Raw genomic sequence first — 19,907 nt, 5'->3', positions numbered from 1 at the left:
GTCAATTAGACTTTACAAACCTATCTTGCAAGATTTTCATTGGAACTTCTTTAATCTTCCAAAGTAGTCGCAGGTTACATTATAGAAAGGTTTATCACAGAAGGTACTACAGGAGAAAGGAGGGAAAAAAGAAGAAAAGTAACTGAGTGAACTCACTATGACCTAGTGTATTTAGTGCAAAATGTTACTTTCTATTTCCATGTCAAACAAAAGTAACACGTGAAGTGCCAGTAAATAGCACTTTTTTGAGAGCAGACTATAACTATAGGAGCATAGGTATGCATATACAGGATCGGGTCAAAGCGGTGACTCGCTCCCGGCGGTGTAGCCAACGGCAGCAGCTGCAAAATTTTTTACGCATCAAAGCTCAGGTGTAAAAAAAGTGGACAGAATTAAAAAATCGTTTGACTGGGACACACTGTGCTACCAACCGCTAAAATCCGTACGAATTGACCTTATAAAAAGAACTCTAAAACTAAACCCGCAACAGAGTTTCAGTTATTGGTGCTGCGAGCAGAAATGTAGATAATATAATTATGCAAAAAGTTTTGATAAACTTCAAAAGTTACGCGAAGCAGGTAACCAATCTGCTGACTCGCAGAACCCATTAAAAAGTTTGTGCATTTGGAGTTTGAAATATACGCGACATCTAAGATGAGCAGCAATATTTTTAAAGGAATTTATTTGATACCTGACTTGTGGGAATACTTCTGGTATCTAATCTGCGCAAGGATTTATAAGATCTTCCATGTCGCAAATCGAGGGAAAGATTACCTACAATAATAAAACGAATGACGATGATAAAATAGTGCATCATGCTGTAAAAAAATAGTTTCATATAATACTATTAGTTAGGATATTATAAAGAAACGAAGCTCGATCTGGGTTCATTTAATAGTCGGTTTGTCTGTATGCGTCAACGCAATAAAGATTCAAGCGTTTAATTAAAAGACTGAGGTTTGATTTGATTCATTTATTTTTTTGGTCATGCAGGAAGTTAGGTTTATTTTATTGGGACTAATATTAGATATTATTTTATCTTGCTTAAAAACATAACACAAATGGTTAAAAAAGTATTCCGTAGATCTCCACTTGTCCATGATTTTCGCCAGCGGGAAACTTCTCTAGAAGTTTCAGGATTGAAAATTGTAGAAAAAAAGTCTGAGATATACATACCTATTATTGTGTCTAAAAAGATGTGTTTTTCTAATTACTATTTTGCAGAATTATACTCACTTGAATTAATAGATACATAAAATTCGCCACTGGAAACTTTTAGATAGAAAATCACACTGCAATTAGGTTCACTAAGGAAAGGAACCCAAGATTTCATGGACATCAGTCATACTTAAGACTGTTGAACCAACGTGGTTTAAAAAATGTTTTTAACAACTCATTTGAAAAAATGTTAATTGGCATCGAAATTAATAAATCGTCATGGATCACTTTTCGGTCTTCGTGTTCAAAGAAATCGATTCGCAATTGTTTATGCGACTAATTTATTACGTTCCGTTTTACGCTTTATTTATGAATCAGATACGTCTCAATATTTTATTGCGTTAACATAAAAGATTAATTTATGCATAATCTTTCAATTAAACATGCATTAAGTTCGTCGTACAGAATCAATGATTTTGTACTTTGCTGTTTATAAAAGCGAGATTATTGGTAGACACCCAAATCAATAAGTTTGTGCAGACACAAATAAATTAAGAAATCTTTATGTTTAGCTATAAAACGCATTTTATAATAAATTGAAAAGTTTAATCCTTTTTATGTATCACAGATCACAACAGTAGCAGGGCTAAAATGTTCACGATTTTAAAAATAGCTACAATCTAAGGTCATTAACACGATATAATGTAATTCATACCTAATCCTGAAGTCGATGTGATTAATGAGGATGCTGCCTAAACTCTTGTCCACGGCGACTTTTTGTCATATTTTCACCGAATACCTTTCCAAAGATAAATATTGAATAAATTGATTTTATTATAAATGATGTGGTTCTGTATACTGCAAATTAAGTGCTCACTTATCGCTTAAATAAATGGTCATGTACTTTATTGTGACTTAATATACCTTCTTTATAAGGCTTATTTCACATGGTGTCAGCAGATTATCGATTTGAAAAATTTCTGCGATTTTTTGTCTTAAAACATCAATATTTACGCTGAATACATTGCTATTCACATTTATTGTTTTCTGTATTGTTATTCGATCATTATGTGGATCTTAATACTCGCTTGAGATGCGCTTTGAGCGGGTCTTTAATAGTTCGGCGATCGATTTATAGTGATAGAATTAAATGTGTTTCGAGTGTTCACCGGTGATTATAGGGGTGAATGACCCAACATGTGACAAAGAGGCTATCCACCTACATTCAACTATTTTGCATTGTAAATTAATCTTGGAAATTTTTGTTCAGATTCCCTTATTTATGAGTTTCAATGTCCATTTGGTTGTATTTTGGACATTATATTTTCGGCAAAACCACAATCTCCAGGATGTAAACCGTTAGCAGTTTTAAATGCGCCCAGATTTCTATCTAACAGGTAAAACCATGGTTTAGGTTATTTTGTCACATTATATGTAGGCTATTTGGAATCCTGTATGTAGATGGAAGATTAGGTTCGTAATGCAAAGTCAAAGTCAAAGTCAAAGTCAAAGTCAAAATCATTTATTAAAATAGGCTAATACGATTAGCACTTTTTAACGTCAAAATTTTACATGAATGACAGCACCCCCAAAACGCCCCCCTTTCACCACTTCCTAGTGTTATGGCTGGAAAGAAGAAGCGGTGAAGAACAAACTTCCCAGCAACACAGCTGTCTATTACAATTTAATTATTATTAATTTATTTTACAATTATACAATTCAATTTCAATTTCATCAATTATTAATTTAAAACACCGAAAAATACAAAATAAAATAAAGCACTTTTATTCCACTTCAGAGCTGCCATCTGCGTTTATCTGTGAAATAATCATTAACATTATAATATGCCTTTTTAACAAGAATTTCTTTGATTTTGTTTTTAAAAGAACTGTCCGTTAATTCCAACAGATGAACCGGAATTCTGTTATAAATGCGTACACAAAGCCCCACAAATGAACCGTGCACCTTATGTAGACGATAATTAGGTGCGGTCAACTTATGTTTATTTCTAGTATTAAAATGATGTACGTCGCTGTTTTTATTATATGAATCTAGGTTTTGCCTTACGTATATTATATTGGCATAAATGTATTGAGACGCCACAGTCAGAATACCAATATCCTTAAACCTTTCCCTAAGGGAGACTCTAGCACCAAGTTTGTATATAGCACGGACAGCGCGCTTCTGTAGTACGAAAACATTCTCGATATCGGCAGCATTGCCCCACATAAGAATTCCGTAGGACATGATGCAGTGAAAATAGCTAAAGTACACTAAACGCGCCGTGGCTACATCGGTGAGAGCTCTTACTTTCCTGACAGCGTACGCAGCAGAGCTTAATTTACCCGTGATGCCAGTTATATGCTCACCCCATTGAATTTTGGAGTCTACTGTTATCCCTAGAAAAGTCGTAGCATGTACCGTTTCAAGTTCCACATTGTTCAAAATTACACCGGGACCGAGATTTTTTACATTGGGCAAAGCAAATTTAATACATTTTGTTTTCTTCGTATTCAAAACTAAATTATTGGCCGTAAACCATTGCGTTACTAGTGAAAGACAAGAATTCACGTCATCAAAATCTACTCTATTCCTATCAACTTTAAAAATTAGAGACGTGTCATCAGCAAACAATACCACATCACACAATGATTTTAAATAATATGGCAAGTCATTAATATATACAAGAAACAAAAATGGACCTAAAATCGATCCTTGCAGTACGCCCAAACGAACGGGTAGATTGGAAGATTTGACACCGTTAACGTCAACACATTGCATTCTACCGCTTAAATATGAGCTAATAACACTAAGTGCGCTGTCTCTAATACCATAGTACTTTAGCTTCTGGGTAAGCGTTTCATGTTGGACGCAGTCGAACGCCTTGGAAAGATCACAGAACACCCCGATAGCATTCTGTGACTTCTCCCACGCACTGAATATATGTTTCAGTAGAGCAACTCCGGCATCCGTTGTGGAGCGACCCTTTGTAAAACCGTATTGTTCCGCATGTAAAATATTGTATGAATTAAAATGCCGGAGGAGTTGATTTAAAATTAGCTTTTCAAAAATTTTGCTCAACGCGGGTAGAATTGAGATGGGTCTAAAGTTACCTAGATCGTTCTTGCTCCCGGATTTAAAGAGAGGAATAACTTTACTGTATTTCATAAGTTCAGGAAAGGTACCTGAGTCAATGCACTCATTAAATATACGAGCTAAATAGGGCGCAATATCGTCAATAATACAGTTTAAGACTTTAACAGAGATACCCCATAAATCACCTGTCTTTTTTGAATTTAATGACTTGAAGGTTCTTACTATGTCATAAGGTGAAATATAACTAAAGGTAAATGTGGCTTCACATTGACTAACACTACTACGTAAAAGTTTTTCGGCGTTGGTGGCAGAGGAGTCTAGGCCGCTAGTGGTCTTGATTGGAATATTAGAGAAGAATGTGTTAAATTCGCGAGCTACATCAGAATCTTTCTCATAAACTTGATTCTCATTAATGATTTTATACTGATTATCACGCTGTTTGATTTTCCCGGTCTCGCTATTTATAATATTCCACGTCGCTTTTATTATACTCTTACTATTCTTAATTTTATTACTGAAATACATTGATTTTGCCGCATGACAAACTTTTTTAAACAATTTAGAATAATTCCTAACATATCTAATAAAATTTTCATCAAAATTATAATTTTTCATTTCATACAACTCATACAGCTTAGCTCTACTCTTGTAAATGCCGGGGGTAGCCCACTCATTGAAGTTAGCCGTTTCTTTTAGTACGAGCGTTTTGGGTTTAAAACTAGAATTAAATTCGTATTTTATTATATCAAATAGTGCTCCGTACATTAAATGGGGATTGTTTTATTTAATATTTCATTGTCTAGTTTCGCGTTATATTTTTAAAACTATTAAAACGACTGGTTGTTAAGGGCCGACATGTTATTTCCCGCTTGATTTTATTCTTTTTATCAGGAAACCGTGCCAGTTGACCACGGTGATCGGAAGGAAGGCCATTGGTAATCAGAGTCTCCGTGGCGCTACAATTAGTAAATATATTATCTAAACAGGTTGACGAGGTTGCCGTAATTCTTGTTGGTTCTAGAAATAAATTTACTAAGTTAAATGATTTAAATAAGTTTAGCAACCTTGTAGTTAAAGAAGATGATTCTAAAATATTAACATTGAAGTCACCGCAAACTAAAAGTGATTTACTAGTGGAATTAAGTTTAGAAAGAGAATTTTCCATTACTGATTCAAAAGTATTAAAATCACCTGAAGGAGGCCTGTATACACAAATTATAACAAACTGCTCCAGTTCAACACATGATAATTCTACATTGCGCTCGACTGATAATTTTACTATATCTGAACGTTCCTTACACTTTAAATTATTAGATACAATTATAAGAGAGCCACCATGGATGGCTTCCTTTCTAACAAATGAACTTTGTACTGTATAATTACTGTTATTAAGGAATATTATTTCACTATTTCTGTGCCAGTGCTCAGTTATGCACATTACTTGTACCATATAATGTTCAATGAATAAACTTAATTCTAAATCCTTGCCGGAGAGGCCCTGAATGTTTTGATGTACAACATTCAGTTGATGTGGCCCACCCTTTGTCGCACCATGTAGTTTAAACTATCAGGTGTATCAATAGTTGTATTAGTAGAACTACTAATATTATTAAAAGAAGAGGTTACCGTAGTAGAACCCGGGTCAATTTGTATATTATTTGCTATCAATATAGCAATTTGTCGTTTATAATAAAAACTTAGATACATTGTATCATTTGTCACTACAAAATTATTTATAAATTTGTTTGTATCAAAGTACATTATTCTATTATTGTAATGCCTAGTTATATTGTACATTAATAGGTTTAAATTAAATATGTACTGATTTTGTTCTATAGTAAAATTTTTTGAATATGGTAAGGCACAGATTATAAACTTGCAATTTGTTGTATTATTTAATTTTATCATTGACTCAACACTTTCTATTATATTTTGTTTTTTGACTGCTAGACTATCTCCAAATAGCATAATGGCAGTTGAAGTGGTATTAAGGTTTGTCAATTTAATTTTTTCTATTATCTCATTGTATGAGATCATGCAAGTCTAAAACCACCAATTACCTACTTACCTGCCGGCATGGAGTTCAGGAAACCTGTTCAAAAACAGCAGACAATATTTTGAACAACTAGGTACATTTTGTTAACTGTTTTTCATAAATTATGTATCATTGAGTTGGCATCAGTTAATTTAACATTTAGATAAATTAATAGCCATTTTACTTAGAATATCAAATTACTGAGTTCAACATTCTCTCGTAATTTGTCATGAAAAATTTACATTGTATAAAATCTAGACCTGCACATTGTGGCAAGTTTGCAAGTTACTAGTTGATTCCCCTTAAAGAATAAACACGCTTTGACTTAAAAAAATATGTCTAAGTGTCTTCTGAAATCTTGTTTGTAGTGTATGTGTTTAGTGTAAGTAAGTATTTTATATTTAGAAGTTGCCCCAACTTGTTAATCGATAAACTTGTTGCCAACCATTTAACGGTTCCTTATAAGACGTAATTTATTCTTTATTACGTGCCAACTGTTTAGAACCATTATATTTTCTATTTAAATATACTGCTAAAGGATAGTGAACTTTGCACCACAGTCAGTATTTTAAAACCTTCTTATCGCATTATTGACTTTTAGTAATCTTTAAGGTACGGAACCCAACAATATTCGTCTGCCAAAGAATTTAACACAGAGTCCTTTTATTTTTCTGCTTATAATTTAAAACGGTTCCAGAATACCTGCGTTTTGACGTAAACACTTCTAAAATATTTATTTGCTAACTGTAGGTACAATCTAAAAAAGTTGCAACAAACTCGTGTATCCTGTCGATTGAACTTGTAAATGTTTTGGCTTTTCTGCATAATACATAACAAATGACAGACAAATTAAGTATACAATATTTTTAAGCAAAAACACGATAAAAGGTGAAGTGAAGAGTTGCTAATTTTAAACATTGATGTCAGTTTATCAACAAATAGCACCACACCCTGTGCCATCAAAAGATTAATAGCATCTATTAAATTTCTATTAAATTCAGCAATAGTAGAGAATTCTTCAAAAGTATTTGATATAAAAACTTTTGATATATAGATATGTATGCTGATGACGTCAATAGGTGATATAATGCAATGGTTGCAGTGCTTGTTACTCCATAGATTGAGATCTCGAATGTTGAATCACAGATGCTTCCTATTTGATCTCCGGTTTTCGTTTCGTCGCGGGATCGTCGTCGTCGTGTATTGTAGATGCCTTCCTTGTTTTAGCAAAATACACCAGTTCTTAAAATAGTCATCAGAACTATAATAACTTTTGATTCCGATATTAGTATTTAGTATTATTGAAATAAATAAGGGTAGGTGTTTATGATCCGTGAAGGTTAGGTACTTATTTTCCAATCTCAAACTTTCACTCAAATAGAAACAATATCTTATATCGTGCAATTGAAAGCTGGCGATGTTCCAGAACCAACATGGCGAAAGCACATGGCATTTTCCCAGGCTATCCCTTTACCAAGGTGAAGGACAAGATATAACCACAACATTAGGGCAGAAATACGCTCTTACCTATTACATAGGTACTATATAGGTACCGACTTATAAATACAAAATGTTGTACATTCAAGTGATACTTAAGTTATTTGGGTAAAATTCCCACTTTAGAGAACACGTAGAAACTAGAACAGTTTTCTGGACCAAATAGTTTTGACCTCTTTCGGACCTCGGACTTCGAACCTCATTGTACCTTACCTGAAAGTTAGTTGGGACTTGAGTTGGTCTGTGTTTCAAAGTTACAAATATATTATTAACTTTTTCCATGTATAAACAGTTATAATTGTAATTTAATTCTTTTGAAACATTTGTTTACTAAATTATGAATATGAAGAGACATTTGATTTGCATATTCGTCCTTCTAGAGACATCGTAAACGTTCCTAACGGTTCGCTCTCATGCGCAAGTTGACGGCCTTTTAGCGATGCAATAACAATGAAAGTCTTATTGCATTGTAAAAAGTTAAGAAATTTATTAAACTACCATGTGCAAACTAAACGGTGTTAGATGTTCATAAACTATAAAACGCATAGGTAGGTACATCTAGGATATAGTTTTGTGCTAAATAGTAAATGTTTACTTAGCCTTATTTAAGGCAAAATATTGATGTGCCTATTATGCAATAATTGTGATTTGCAGAATTGGTTACATAATCAGTTTTGGAAAACTTTATAATATTTTATTAACAACATAGTGTTGAAATGAGGCATTTTTGGCAAGTCTCATTTAATTAACATAGCGCATCTCCAATAAAGGAAGATAGCTTAGGCCATATTGTGTGCCGTATTTTTCTCAACAATAACTAAACGGAACTGATAGACATTGATAGTCATGTATTTACTTACTGTAACCTTGGACGTAGGTACATGATGTGATACTTAATATAATTATCACATTCGCGGTGATTCCTTGGTAAAATTTAGATTTGTTTACAAAGTCGGGTATGTTTACGTTGTTACTTTAAATTGGACCCCAGATCCGTTTCCAAGCGTACTTAAAAGTTTGCTTAATGCTGCTTATAAATTACATTTTCATATAAATAAGAAACATGAATATTGTAAATAATCCTAGAATATATTAGAGTGAACTTGGTCGAAGTTAGGCACTGCCAAAAGTACCTACACTCGTCGACGGGTATGCTAAGAAGCTTATAAACTCTCGACACCAATTTTCACATAATTTGGTATTAGCGGTAACTGCATCTCTCTTTTGAACAAATTAGAAATACATTTTTATAAAACTACCACATAGCGTGATTTACTTAAAGTCATAATTATGTCAATATAAATTCGTTAACATTTTTATTAATTTCATTTTAAAACAGTTTCCATGACAAAATTGTTTAATAATGGTAATTTATAGCGACGACTTAAGTTCGAAGATCCGTATGACTCATAAATTCTGCAACTTCGTTGGAAGTACCGTTTTCTTTTTTCTGTTAAACTTTAATATATTAGACTTGAAGGATACAATATTGGAAATGTATTAGTGTAAACAGTGAACCCTGGCAGCATAATTGTGAAGTCTTCTAAAATTAAATTCAGTTATGCCCATATTCACCAACAATCTCTTAATCTAAGTGCCACTTAGAATAAGGGCTCTCCCAATTTTGACATAAATAACTATGGCATCCCTTAATTTAGGTATTTGTTGGTGAAAATGGGCATAACTGAATTTAATATATTACCGGGAAGGTGTACACACATAAATAGTAGATTCTAATTTTTTATGTGTTTGGTGTGCACTTAATTCTTGCTGAACATGTAAATCCATGTCAGATCTTACAGTCTGTCGGAATGCATTCAGCGTTAGCACAACACATCGAGTCAGTACTCGAGGCACGTTCCTCAACGACTCGGCATCTGATTGTGATTTGTCTCTTATCACAGGAGCTGCTTCTTGAACGCGCGATATCAGCTGCTGCAAGACCTGAATCATAAACACCAGGGAAACACTTAAATAAATAAACAAAAGCTAACTTGCAAAATGCACATTTAATATCTATTTTTCAACACCAGTCGCTATATTGTAGTCATAAATCATTCACGTAGAATGCAAAGTTGTACGAAAGTTCATGTACCTAATTTTCATATTCTATTTTGCAATTGTGATGAATCATTGTGTTGCATTTGCATTGGAGATTTTGGGACATGCGATAGGCCATGATTAAAAACGTGGGTGGAAAAGTTTGCGTTGCTTACTATTTACATGTGTTACAAAGTTCAAACAAGTAAATACTTACCTAGTGTTTGTCATGTTAAATGGGGAATTCCTATTGAAGGTAACAAAGCGATAAATTATGTTCTTACAAGTAGCAAGAAACACAGTTTCACTGATTTTTGTGTTCTAAAATAAACGGTGTACATTCAATGGCATATTTTTTTGGGAATTTTCCTAAAAGCGTATTCTCTTACGCGCGAGTGTACTGGTACATTCACAAATAAATACTTTTGTGAGTAAACAGTAAAGTTTCGATTTCGCTGGAAGTTGGAACAACAGTATTTAATAAGAAAAGCAGGCAATTATCTCCTAACGGTACAAACTTCTTTTTCTTTAGTTCGAAGTTATTATTTGCTTGTTATAAACTTTCCATTCTTGGAATCGGGCACCAGTCCAAACTTGTCGTTGCCTTGTCCGAACTTCTTGCGTTTTCAGTCAGTCCTACTGAAATTGAACCTTATTGATATTTTACCTGCTTCGGTTTTTGTCCATCGAGAAATAATCAAAATAATTAATATCATTGCTGTGGGTTTTTTTCTCAAGGCCGCTGAAACTCTTCTGAATTGTGTCGCTACACAGCATGTACTGCATTTATTGGACAACTTCAATTTCAGTAACATTCTCCTAAAACTACAAGGAATAATGCTGAGCTACGCACATTGCTTATGTAGTTCGTGGGCTATGCGCGGGAACTACAAGATAGGGGATCAAGCTTTTAGGGGATGCCCTAAAAGCTTAATACAATTTAAGCCATTTTGTATAGTTGATAGTTCTCGATCAAATAGACAGTGTATTATTCTATTCAAATAAATTACATACCTACTAACACAATTTATTCAAGTTGTCGCACACATCTAATTTGTGCTTCAAATAGGGAGGCATTTTCCTTTTATAGGATCTGTTGAAATTATGATGTTAGTACCTAGTGACCACAGTGCTAAATAGGTTGCCTACACTAGTGTATGTAGACGATGCTAATATTGTAACACATGATCAAATCCGAATGTGATGTCATTGTCATTTTATGTACCTACTAAAATCTTAGCCAATCGATTATGCAATATTTTGCTGCCATACCGAAACATTTTCAGGCTTCAAATAGGTACTCTTTATTTTATTCATGCCGTTTCTTCTTGGCACCGAACATGACTGATGATATCAATTAACTTTATGTTTTATATATGTATGTCTAGATTGATAGAGCACTGTTTAATACAACGGGGTTGTGGGGGCGTAAGTACTTGATGATCCGTGCCTGCTTTGTTTTTCATTCTGGTTCGAAAATGTCACTGATTTTATCTCAAACTGCGCCTTGAATATTAAAATCCTATGGGTAGGTAACATTAAACCTGGTTGACCGGCGAATAACTGTAAATACTGCTTTAGTCATAATATGGCTACACGTTTGGCGCAGATTCGCTCAGCTGTCAAAAGTAGTTGCGATAACACCCAGAAGCATCGTCTATCTTTCAAGCTACGTGGCTTTACGCAGGCTCGATACTTTTAAAGTATACGAGCTCGGAGTAAACTGGCTGCGGCATATAAGGTCATACTAACAATAAATTAAACACGTCAGAATAACAATCTAGAATGTAAATGTATTTGAACCGTTAAAAGGAACGCCCAACGCCATTTTGTTTTTGTTAATATTTTTGGTCCATTCTGTGCTTTTTATAAAAGTGTCCAGAATTTTATTTAAAGGCAATTTGTTTGTGCCTAAAAGAACTTGAAATATTGGTAACAACATTTTGGTTAAAGCCAGAATTTCATAATTCGAGTGCATAAAACACTACTGCGCCAGATTGTGAATATGAAATACCCAATACCTTATTGAAAAAATATTGTTTCTAATTCTTTGTATAATATAATAAAGGAGAGCTTATTTCATGATTTGCCACAATCCAAGAGAAACCTTTACTTACGACGGCGCTCTTCAAGACAAATAAAAAACAAAGCGTTATGTTTCGTTGTTTTTATTATAAAATATATAACATAAAATGAGTACCTATAAAAATATTTACAAAAATATATTATTATATTTGACCTATACAAAAATGTTCTGAGTCATTATAACCTGTAAACTTCATACCCAGCTTGTGAGCTATCGCCGTCGTCTTCAGCATCATCTTCAACGGTTATAATTTTTTCTACGTTTTCATTGAAAGTAACCACAGATTTTCTCGGTGCTGTAACCTCCCCAAATTCGTCATCCGTGTCGTCATCATCATCGGCATCTTTCAATTTATCTATTGACTGGATAACTATTGGTATTGGTGGACTAACTTCAGGTACAGGCATGTCAAGTATAGCTTCAACAGGACTTTCGAGTTTTCTCGAAGTCATTGGTTCTACTGAAATCTCTTCAATGGGAGCTTCCAACCTTTCTTGCAATCTCTTTTCGCTCCTTTTCAGATCTTCAATGTTCAGTCTCGGTTTCATAGGTTCAGGTTTTGGTACTTCACCAAGCGAACTATTTCTGGATGCTATGCTGTTCTCTTCACTGAGTTCGTTATACTTTTTGCTTTTCCTCCTACAAGTAAAAGTATGAATCAGCTTGGAATGTTGTAAAAAGATTTGTAAGACAAGTGCTCATTTAAATAACTGTTTACTTACCATCTAAGGAAGAACCAAATGGCTATCACTACGATGAGCATAAACAGAAGAACGCTAAGGACGATCGTGGCTACTAACAACCCAATGTCACGTTCGAATATGTACATATCTTCTAGATGATCTTCCAGTGTTAGAGTACTTATCACGTTTACATTTGCAGCGTTGGTACTTATATCACTGAAAATAAAGTGTGTTTTAAGAACATTTTATTTTATGCAATCAATTAAGTATTATTTTGCAAAGTATCTTTATATACTTACGTAGTAAGACGTTCCACGACTACAGGTTCTCTTGCAATTAATCCGTAAACGTAAAGTTGTAGAGAGGCACCGCCGTTGTTAGCTTCACGTGTCTTCCTGGTAACGTCTCCATCTATGTCATCAGATATGACGACTGACCTCAATGATTTAACTTCATACCCAACCGCGGCACTTAACTGATTCAAAACTGTCGTTTCGTCGTCTAGGAAGGCATCTCTTACCGTCACTACCGCGATATGGCTCAAGTCTAATAGTTTTACCTGGAAATACAAAAATATTATCATATTATCATCAGGCAGTGGGACAAGAAACAGATTTTGCAGGTTAATGCTCTGGTTACGAATAATACCTACTACTATGTTTATTTTTAATTAAATTAAAGTTAAAGGTCATTCACAGGAGCAAACATTTTGCTGCGATTGTGAGATTATCTGAATGATTAAATTATCATATTTTGTAGTTGAAATGAACTTAATTAATACGTTATTCCTTTATTGCAATGAGATTACTTTTAATGTTAACAGGATGTTGTCTCGTCCGGTGTGTGCTGTTGCCCCGAGCATTTTTTTGGTGGGGCAGTACACATTGATTTGTTTATGGTGTAGTTTTATCAAGTGCCATAAATTATTCTCAATCAATTGAAGCCTTTTTTGATCGTTAAAATACCGCTTCATTGTTAAGTCTCTAAGAAAAAGTTCTTGTTCCCGTATGTTTCTTGTGCCCGTATTTAAAAAGATCCAGAGCTAAGATATAATAGCTTGTTTAGATAAACCGTTATAAAACGTATTTAAATTAACATATTTTGTAAATAAATTCGGTAGCTGGATAATTTATTTTTAGATGCTTTTTCCTTTTTAGTAGGAAATAGAATTTTGGCTATATTTGATTTAGGTACGGAACGTTTTGAGGAGTTGTCGAGTTTTAGTTCATTTACCTGATATTTAAAATCAACAACAATTTCAAAGCTTCATATATTTCAAAAGTCAAAGTGCCGGAAGAGGATAAAATGTATGCCGATTTATTTACTCCTAATGAGCATTTGTTATAAACTAAAGTTACACGCTCACTTCCCAAGGTTTTAATCAGGAGTTTGACATTTTTGGACGTAATAAAACTACAGGGGTCTCTAAAATATTGTAGGTATCTATGTAAAAATGTTAATTACCATCAGCTGTATAGTGCCAGTACGACCATTGCCGTTTTGATCAGTGGCTCTGACAGTGAGGATCTGGTCTTGCACGAGGGTTGCTCCACTGCGCACGTGAACGAATCCCGTGGTTGGCGCCACTGCCAGCGAACTTTCTGCACTCGAATACATCAACTGCGCATTCTCTCCTACGTCTGCGTCGGTTGCCTGTTGAAATATTATTTTCTTATTGAATTGTAAAACAAAACAAAATTCTAAAGTGAAAGATTTATGAATTGCTCGTGAAAGCATTGTTGTGCATACCTAACATTTGACTTAATAAAAAATCAATTCCAGAATCGGATCCGCATTAAAAGACAGTTCTGAAATTCTACACATGGAATATCCATTACTACTCACAATCGTAAATGAGGCGGGTTTTACGAATAAATTTGGAATAGCGCAAGGGGTGAATTCGCGTCCTGCCGGCCATCATTCCCCAGGCTACTATTCGGTTATTACCGCTTCGTCATTTCCAATTTCCCGCGTGCTAGCGCGAGAGTTTTGGAGAACGTTATCGAACATCAATTTTGGTTGTTACAGCCGTGGGCAGTACGATAAGCCTTTAAATATCGACACACATCACTGTGGTGTGCCGCTAGGCTTTTAGTATGACGTCAGATATCCATAATGGTGCTTATCAACAGCGTAAAAATAGAAGTTCTTTCATTTACTTAGAAAGTTTAAACGCATGGTGTAATTAAGCGAGCTAATTCATTTGCCGGATTATTTAAAAATATCCAAGAATTAGGAACTTAGTTCTACGTTAATTAGCCACTCTAGCCTAAATTCCTTGAAAAACAGATGTACCGAGTCTTCTTAATTGCGCATTTGCGGACTTTTCTTGGAACGGAAGATATTTTCAGTCCACGTGTATGTAAGTCCGATTTATCAGTAAACACGAGATTACATTGTATAAATATATCTGGGTGCCATGTATGTGTGTCTATATACCGTAGAAAGTATTTAGGACTGTAATTTCCTGGTACAGATGAATCTACTTTGAGTTTAATCGATCTTTATGCCATGGTGGTAAAATTGTACATAACTAACTAAAAGTATAATAGGTAATTGAGTGTCATCATGCACTCAATTTGTGAGGTATTAAAGACGGCTTGAAATAAAAACGTCCTTGTCATTAATAACGTTGGGTTTGGCGGCAATGAGTCAGTCAGGTAAGACAGTTGGTTTTATATTCAAAGATAACACTCTTTCCCGACGTGAATCATGTTACAACGTGAGAACTTAAAATAAAATATAAATGCAAGACACAGACTTTACGACTTTCAATGTTCATGTTAAAAATATACAAAGCATTTGCATAATACGAACGTACCTTTAACTCCACCAAAGATCGGGGTAATATCCTCTCTTCGAGATCATCAGTGGGATATCCGACTACAATGGGTTCGTGTTCTTTACCGACGAATATCGGATCGTTATCGTTAATGTCGTTTACTATTAGATTCACTAAGCTTCGTCTAGAGTTGTACAGGATCGTGTCTGTGAGAATCCACTTATTGCTACCGTAGTCGTAGGGACCGAGCCAATCAGTTCTCTCTGAGCGTTTCGATCTGCCGGGGTTATCATTTTCGCAATGTAAGATAAGTTCTACTTGAACTTGAGAAAGTGCCATGAATGCTATAGATGGATGCTCTCTGTCGATGACGTTGGCGTGCAGTCCGTTTTCATCGACATACAGCCAATTAGCATTAGTGGGCCAACGGTGGGTCATGGTGTAGTGGCAGCCACTCTGTTGTTCAGGGTCTAGTACAACTAAGTTCCTGTGAGCTTGTTCCTCATCTCTGTCGATTATGATCAGAGGTGGGACTACGATCTCGCCATCTTCACATACTGTGACTGCTTCTACTGCTAAAGTTACCTGTAAAAAATATTGTATCTATGTAGTATTTTAAATAAATTTTAATCAGGGAAATTAAATTTTATAAGGGAGGGCGTTTTTAAATTAGGTACTCATTTTTTAATTTTTTTTCTTTACTTAATTTTATTTTAATCTTATTTCAATTTAATTTCTTTGCTCACTTATTTTAAACCTGAAAAGCCTCATATATACCTAAATTAGAGTGTTTTACTTATGCTTAATAAACTCAAGATTCAGTTCAATGAACAAATTAAACTTTGGAATTATTTAATTTTCTAATTAATTTTGAAATAATGTGTTCTAGGTTTTTTAAATTAGAATTCTCACCGTAGCCGTGCCTGTAGCTTGTGTAATAACTGAAGTGGCAACAACTTGGAAAGTGTAGACGCCGCTGTTAGCCGGAGCAGACAAATGTAGTTCCCCTTCATTGTTTATACTAAGACGTGTTTGAAGATGTGCTGAAACGAAACAAAAATATTAAATACGAATATATACACATAAGTTCATTTTGTTGCCGTATTTTATTTGATTTATGAATGTGTCCGTTTCAGTGCCTACGAATAATAAAAAAGCTGTTGCGGTAAGTGACACTGCTCGAAAAAAATGGTAGGCGCGCGCTGTTCAGTGCAAACTTAGTACCTACCTAATATAATATTTAGTAGAAAGTCTTACAATTTACTTAAAAACTTACTATCGATCATTATGCTTTAAAGTAATTTTTGAAAAATCTGCAAAGAAGACACTTTTATGACATTTTCATCACCAATTACGCAGATAATCTTATCGTGCAATTTATTAGACTTGGTCCTGCCTGACAGTAATGAAAACAAGTAGGTTTAACCCACACAAAAGGGATAGGTTAATACTAATTGAACGGCTGAATGATGGGGTGAATACACCAATGAGGAAAAATCAACTCGTTTATTGTGATTTATCTCGGACTGTGTAGAGTGGGTGTTTTCATACCGCCCACCGCCACTACTGTGATTGTAACTTAATAACGAACATCCTCATTTAATTATACGTATCAAATTAAACTTGCATTACAGTGGAGCATATTAGGGTTAAGCTACATAATACACCTTACACAATCGCAGTTTCTAGCGAATCTCGGCTAAACCTAAAACACGTTAACCCTAAGTGCAATTGAAAATAGCGAGACTACCTCTCTCTCTGGTCCTACAATCTCCCAGGTAAAACCGCACTTGAAACGCAAGTAGGTACTTTAAACCTGGATAATTAATGTGGTTGGGATGTTCCAACCGCGTAAATCTAGAAGAAAAACATTTTTCACTCGGTGTAATAAATTTCCTAAGAGGGCTTGGACTGAATAACAAAGTAGAAATATTACAAACAACTTTTGTCTTATACCTGTAATACCATTGAAGCAGCAAGTTCATTCAAATGCAAAACAGATTTTATGAAGTTTGATCCTGCTTATAAGTCTTAAAATATAACAACAAAGCATTGCTTTTTATAATATTCATTCAAGGCAACTTTTGTGTTTTTGAAGTTAGGTATTTGATTTTTTTTTGCGTAAAGTTAACAATTTAATTTAGTCATGGGTTTAGAACGATACCCAGTCAGGCGGATGCTAAGCTGCGTAATAGGTTACGCTTAGTTATGAACCAACATCGTTAAAACTCATATTTTAATCCGGATTTCACCGTGTGGTCATAATGAAACGAATGCGACTGGTCACGTTGCGAATTATAAAATAATCTAAATAAAATGGCTGGTAAGCTGAGTACAGTGCAACACCTGTTAATTACTTTGGTCCGCAAACTAACATCTGGTTACGGAAACACGTACCTTTTTAAGGATTAATTTTATTACTAGCGAGCATCCTCTTTGCACAGGTTACATTTTTAATGACTTCCATTTCTATTTACGAATTTTATTTTATTTCTTACCATTGAGTGTTCCAAGTGAGTAGGTGACTGCCTCGCCGTTGTTAGTGGTTGCTGAAACTCGACCTATGAGGCCGGTCTGTGCTATCCCGACGGTAACCTCGTATGTTTCGGAGGAGAATGTCACCGTTGGAAGTATAGGAGCATCTGACGAAATAAAAAACAAATGATTTAAAGTTTGAATTTTATAGAACACAAAATATGTACTTATACTTTTTTATAGAGCAATCAGTAGGTATTCATAATATGATGCATACAAACATTTTTTAAATGGTTGGATTAGTTATGAAGTATACATATGTGTTGAATGACGATATTCTTGTAATAACTTATCTTATGTACATAGAGTGCGAAATACCTACCATAAAATTAAATTGAAATAGGGCTAGTATCGCATCTACAAGAAAAAGATTAATTTTGCTACGTAATGCCGGATGTAAATTTTATCTCGATTCTTATCAAGCAATAAGTAGTTTTTTTATCAAAAGAGGGATTGGGTTTGTCGATCTGCGTTTAATAATCTTAACCTATTAAAACATACCTATTTAATACCTAATCGACTATATCTACATATTTTCTTTTAAGTAGCTTATCTATACCTATGTACGTATGTGTTGTTACAGATTATTGCAACATTTTCTTAGAATTTAGAAGTCTTATTTTGATATAGGATAGTAAATAATACAAGCCAACAAACTCACTAACTTATTTAGTCGTTGAAATAAATTCCCAAAAAAGGTTTCGTTGTAAGGTTAAGAAAGTCCATAATATGTATTAATTTGCATATTCCCTGTTTGAAAAGCATAATGACAGTTCTTACCTGATTGTTCGACGTTCAAAACCATAGCTGTTCTGGCCCCTGCTGCTTGAAGTTCAAGAACCACCCGTGTGACGTCATCAGGCAGGTTCAACGTACCAGACGCTCCCACTGTTACTACCCCATCCAAAGCGCGAGCCATAAACAAACTCGAATAATCTACAACAAAAACATATATTTTTTACACACAAAGAACGCAAAAATAAAAACAGATTTTGTTAACAAAGTTCCCTCTTTGTGTTATGATAAGCTACCTTCCACCATATCTATAAGGACAATTTCGTGGGTGTTTTCGACTTTGTTAACTTAGTCGCTTTCTCGGAAACTTATCGCCGTAGATAGATCACAAAGCTGATATGTACTTAATAATTTGTTATTATTGTTTTCTTTCCATTACTCAGAATAATAAAGGATTTGTCACTTTAAAGGTCAGGTTTACGAACAATTTTCATGGATTTAAAAATAATTCGTTGCCTGGATTTAACATGACGTAACTGCTGTAATTGGAAGTTATTTAAACACAGCCAAAAGCTGACTGAAGCGAATTCAGCCTCTATATTTACTTATACAACAACAGATTCGAGTTACACAAGAATTAAGCGATTACAGTTGGAATTCTTACATAAAAGGAACTCTAGGTAGGTATATTTATTTTTGGCTCTTCTATTTTCATATCGTTGCTTTATTATTACCTACATTGTTTGTCAGTATAGAGTAGATTTAAGAATGTGTCTCTTAACTCTTTTTCCCTATTTATATTTCAGATATGCTCGACAAAATTTATACAACGTCCCAAACATATACATACAACCCGTGCCGATAAAGAATGGGGTTAGAAATCGCGACAGCTGTATTTACCTCTCGCTCATACACTATAGCATATGAGCGAGAGTTGAATACAGCTGTCGCGATTTCTAATCCCATTCTTTATCGGCACGGGTAATACATAGATTCACGACTCAATATTCATTGTCATGCAAAAACATTATATCAGATTTTTTCAACAATCTGACACTCAAAAACATGGGCTTTTTTGCATTCTCCCATTAAGTTCCAAGGATGGAGTGTGACTGGTGAAATGTCAATGGCTGATCCTTAGGGACCGATTATACTGTTATCGACTGTGGAGCGTGGGTGTGCGCCTGTGCTTACTCCTACCAGTACTAAGCCCTTCGGGTATGATATAACAGATGGGAAGCTAAAATATTGCCAAAACCT

General features: G+C 34.5%; 1 protein-coding gene across 1 annotated transcript in view; it reads right to left on the bottom strand.

Annotated features, from left to right (window-relative positions):
* Positions 1-12,078: 12,078 nt before the first annotated feature.
* LOC110384111 (uncharacterized) overlaps positions 12,079-19,907 on the bottom strand; it is a 34,746-nt gene continuing 26,917 nt past the window's right edge. The window contains exons 62-69 of the mRNA XM_064034321.1: positions 18,693-18,848; positions 17,876-18,019; positions 16,290-16,420; positions 15,417-15,962; positions 14,060-14,248; positions 12,895-13,154; positions 12,635-12,811; positions 12,079-12,551 (exon numbers count right to left, since the gene is read on the bottom strand). Coding sequence (XP_063890391.1) covers positions 12,089-12,551; positions 12,635-12,811; positions 12,895-13,154; positions 14,060-14,248; positions 15,417-15,962; positions 16,290-16,420; positions 17,876-18,019; positions 18,693-18,848 — 2,066 coding nt within the window. The 3' untranslated portion in view covers positions 12,079-12,088. The remainder of the gene's footprint in view (positions 12,552-12,634; positions 12,812-12,894; positions 13,155-14,059; positions 14,249-15,416; positions 15,963-16,289; positions 16,421-17,875; positions 18,020-18,692; positions 18,849-19,907) is intronic.

Source organism: Helicoverpa armigera, chromosome 4 (assembly GCF_030705265.1).
Source record: "Helicoverpa armigera isolate CAAS_96S chromosome 4, ASM3070526v1, whole genome shotgun sequence".
In the NCBI taxonomy this organism is placed as follows: domain Eukaryota; kingdom Metazoa; phylum Arthropoda; class Insecta; order Lepidoptera; family Noctuidae; genus Helicoverpa; species Helicoverpa armigera.
Note: the sequence above shows the minus strand (reverse complement) of the source record. Positions and strands in the feature narration are given on the sequence as shown.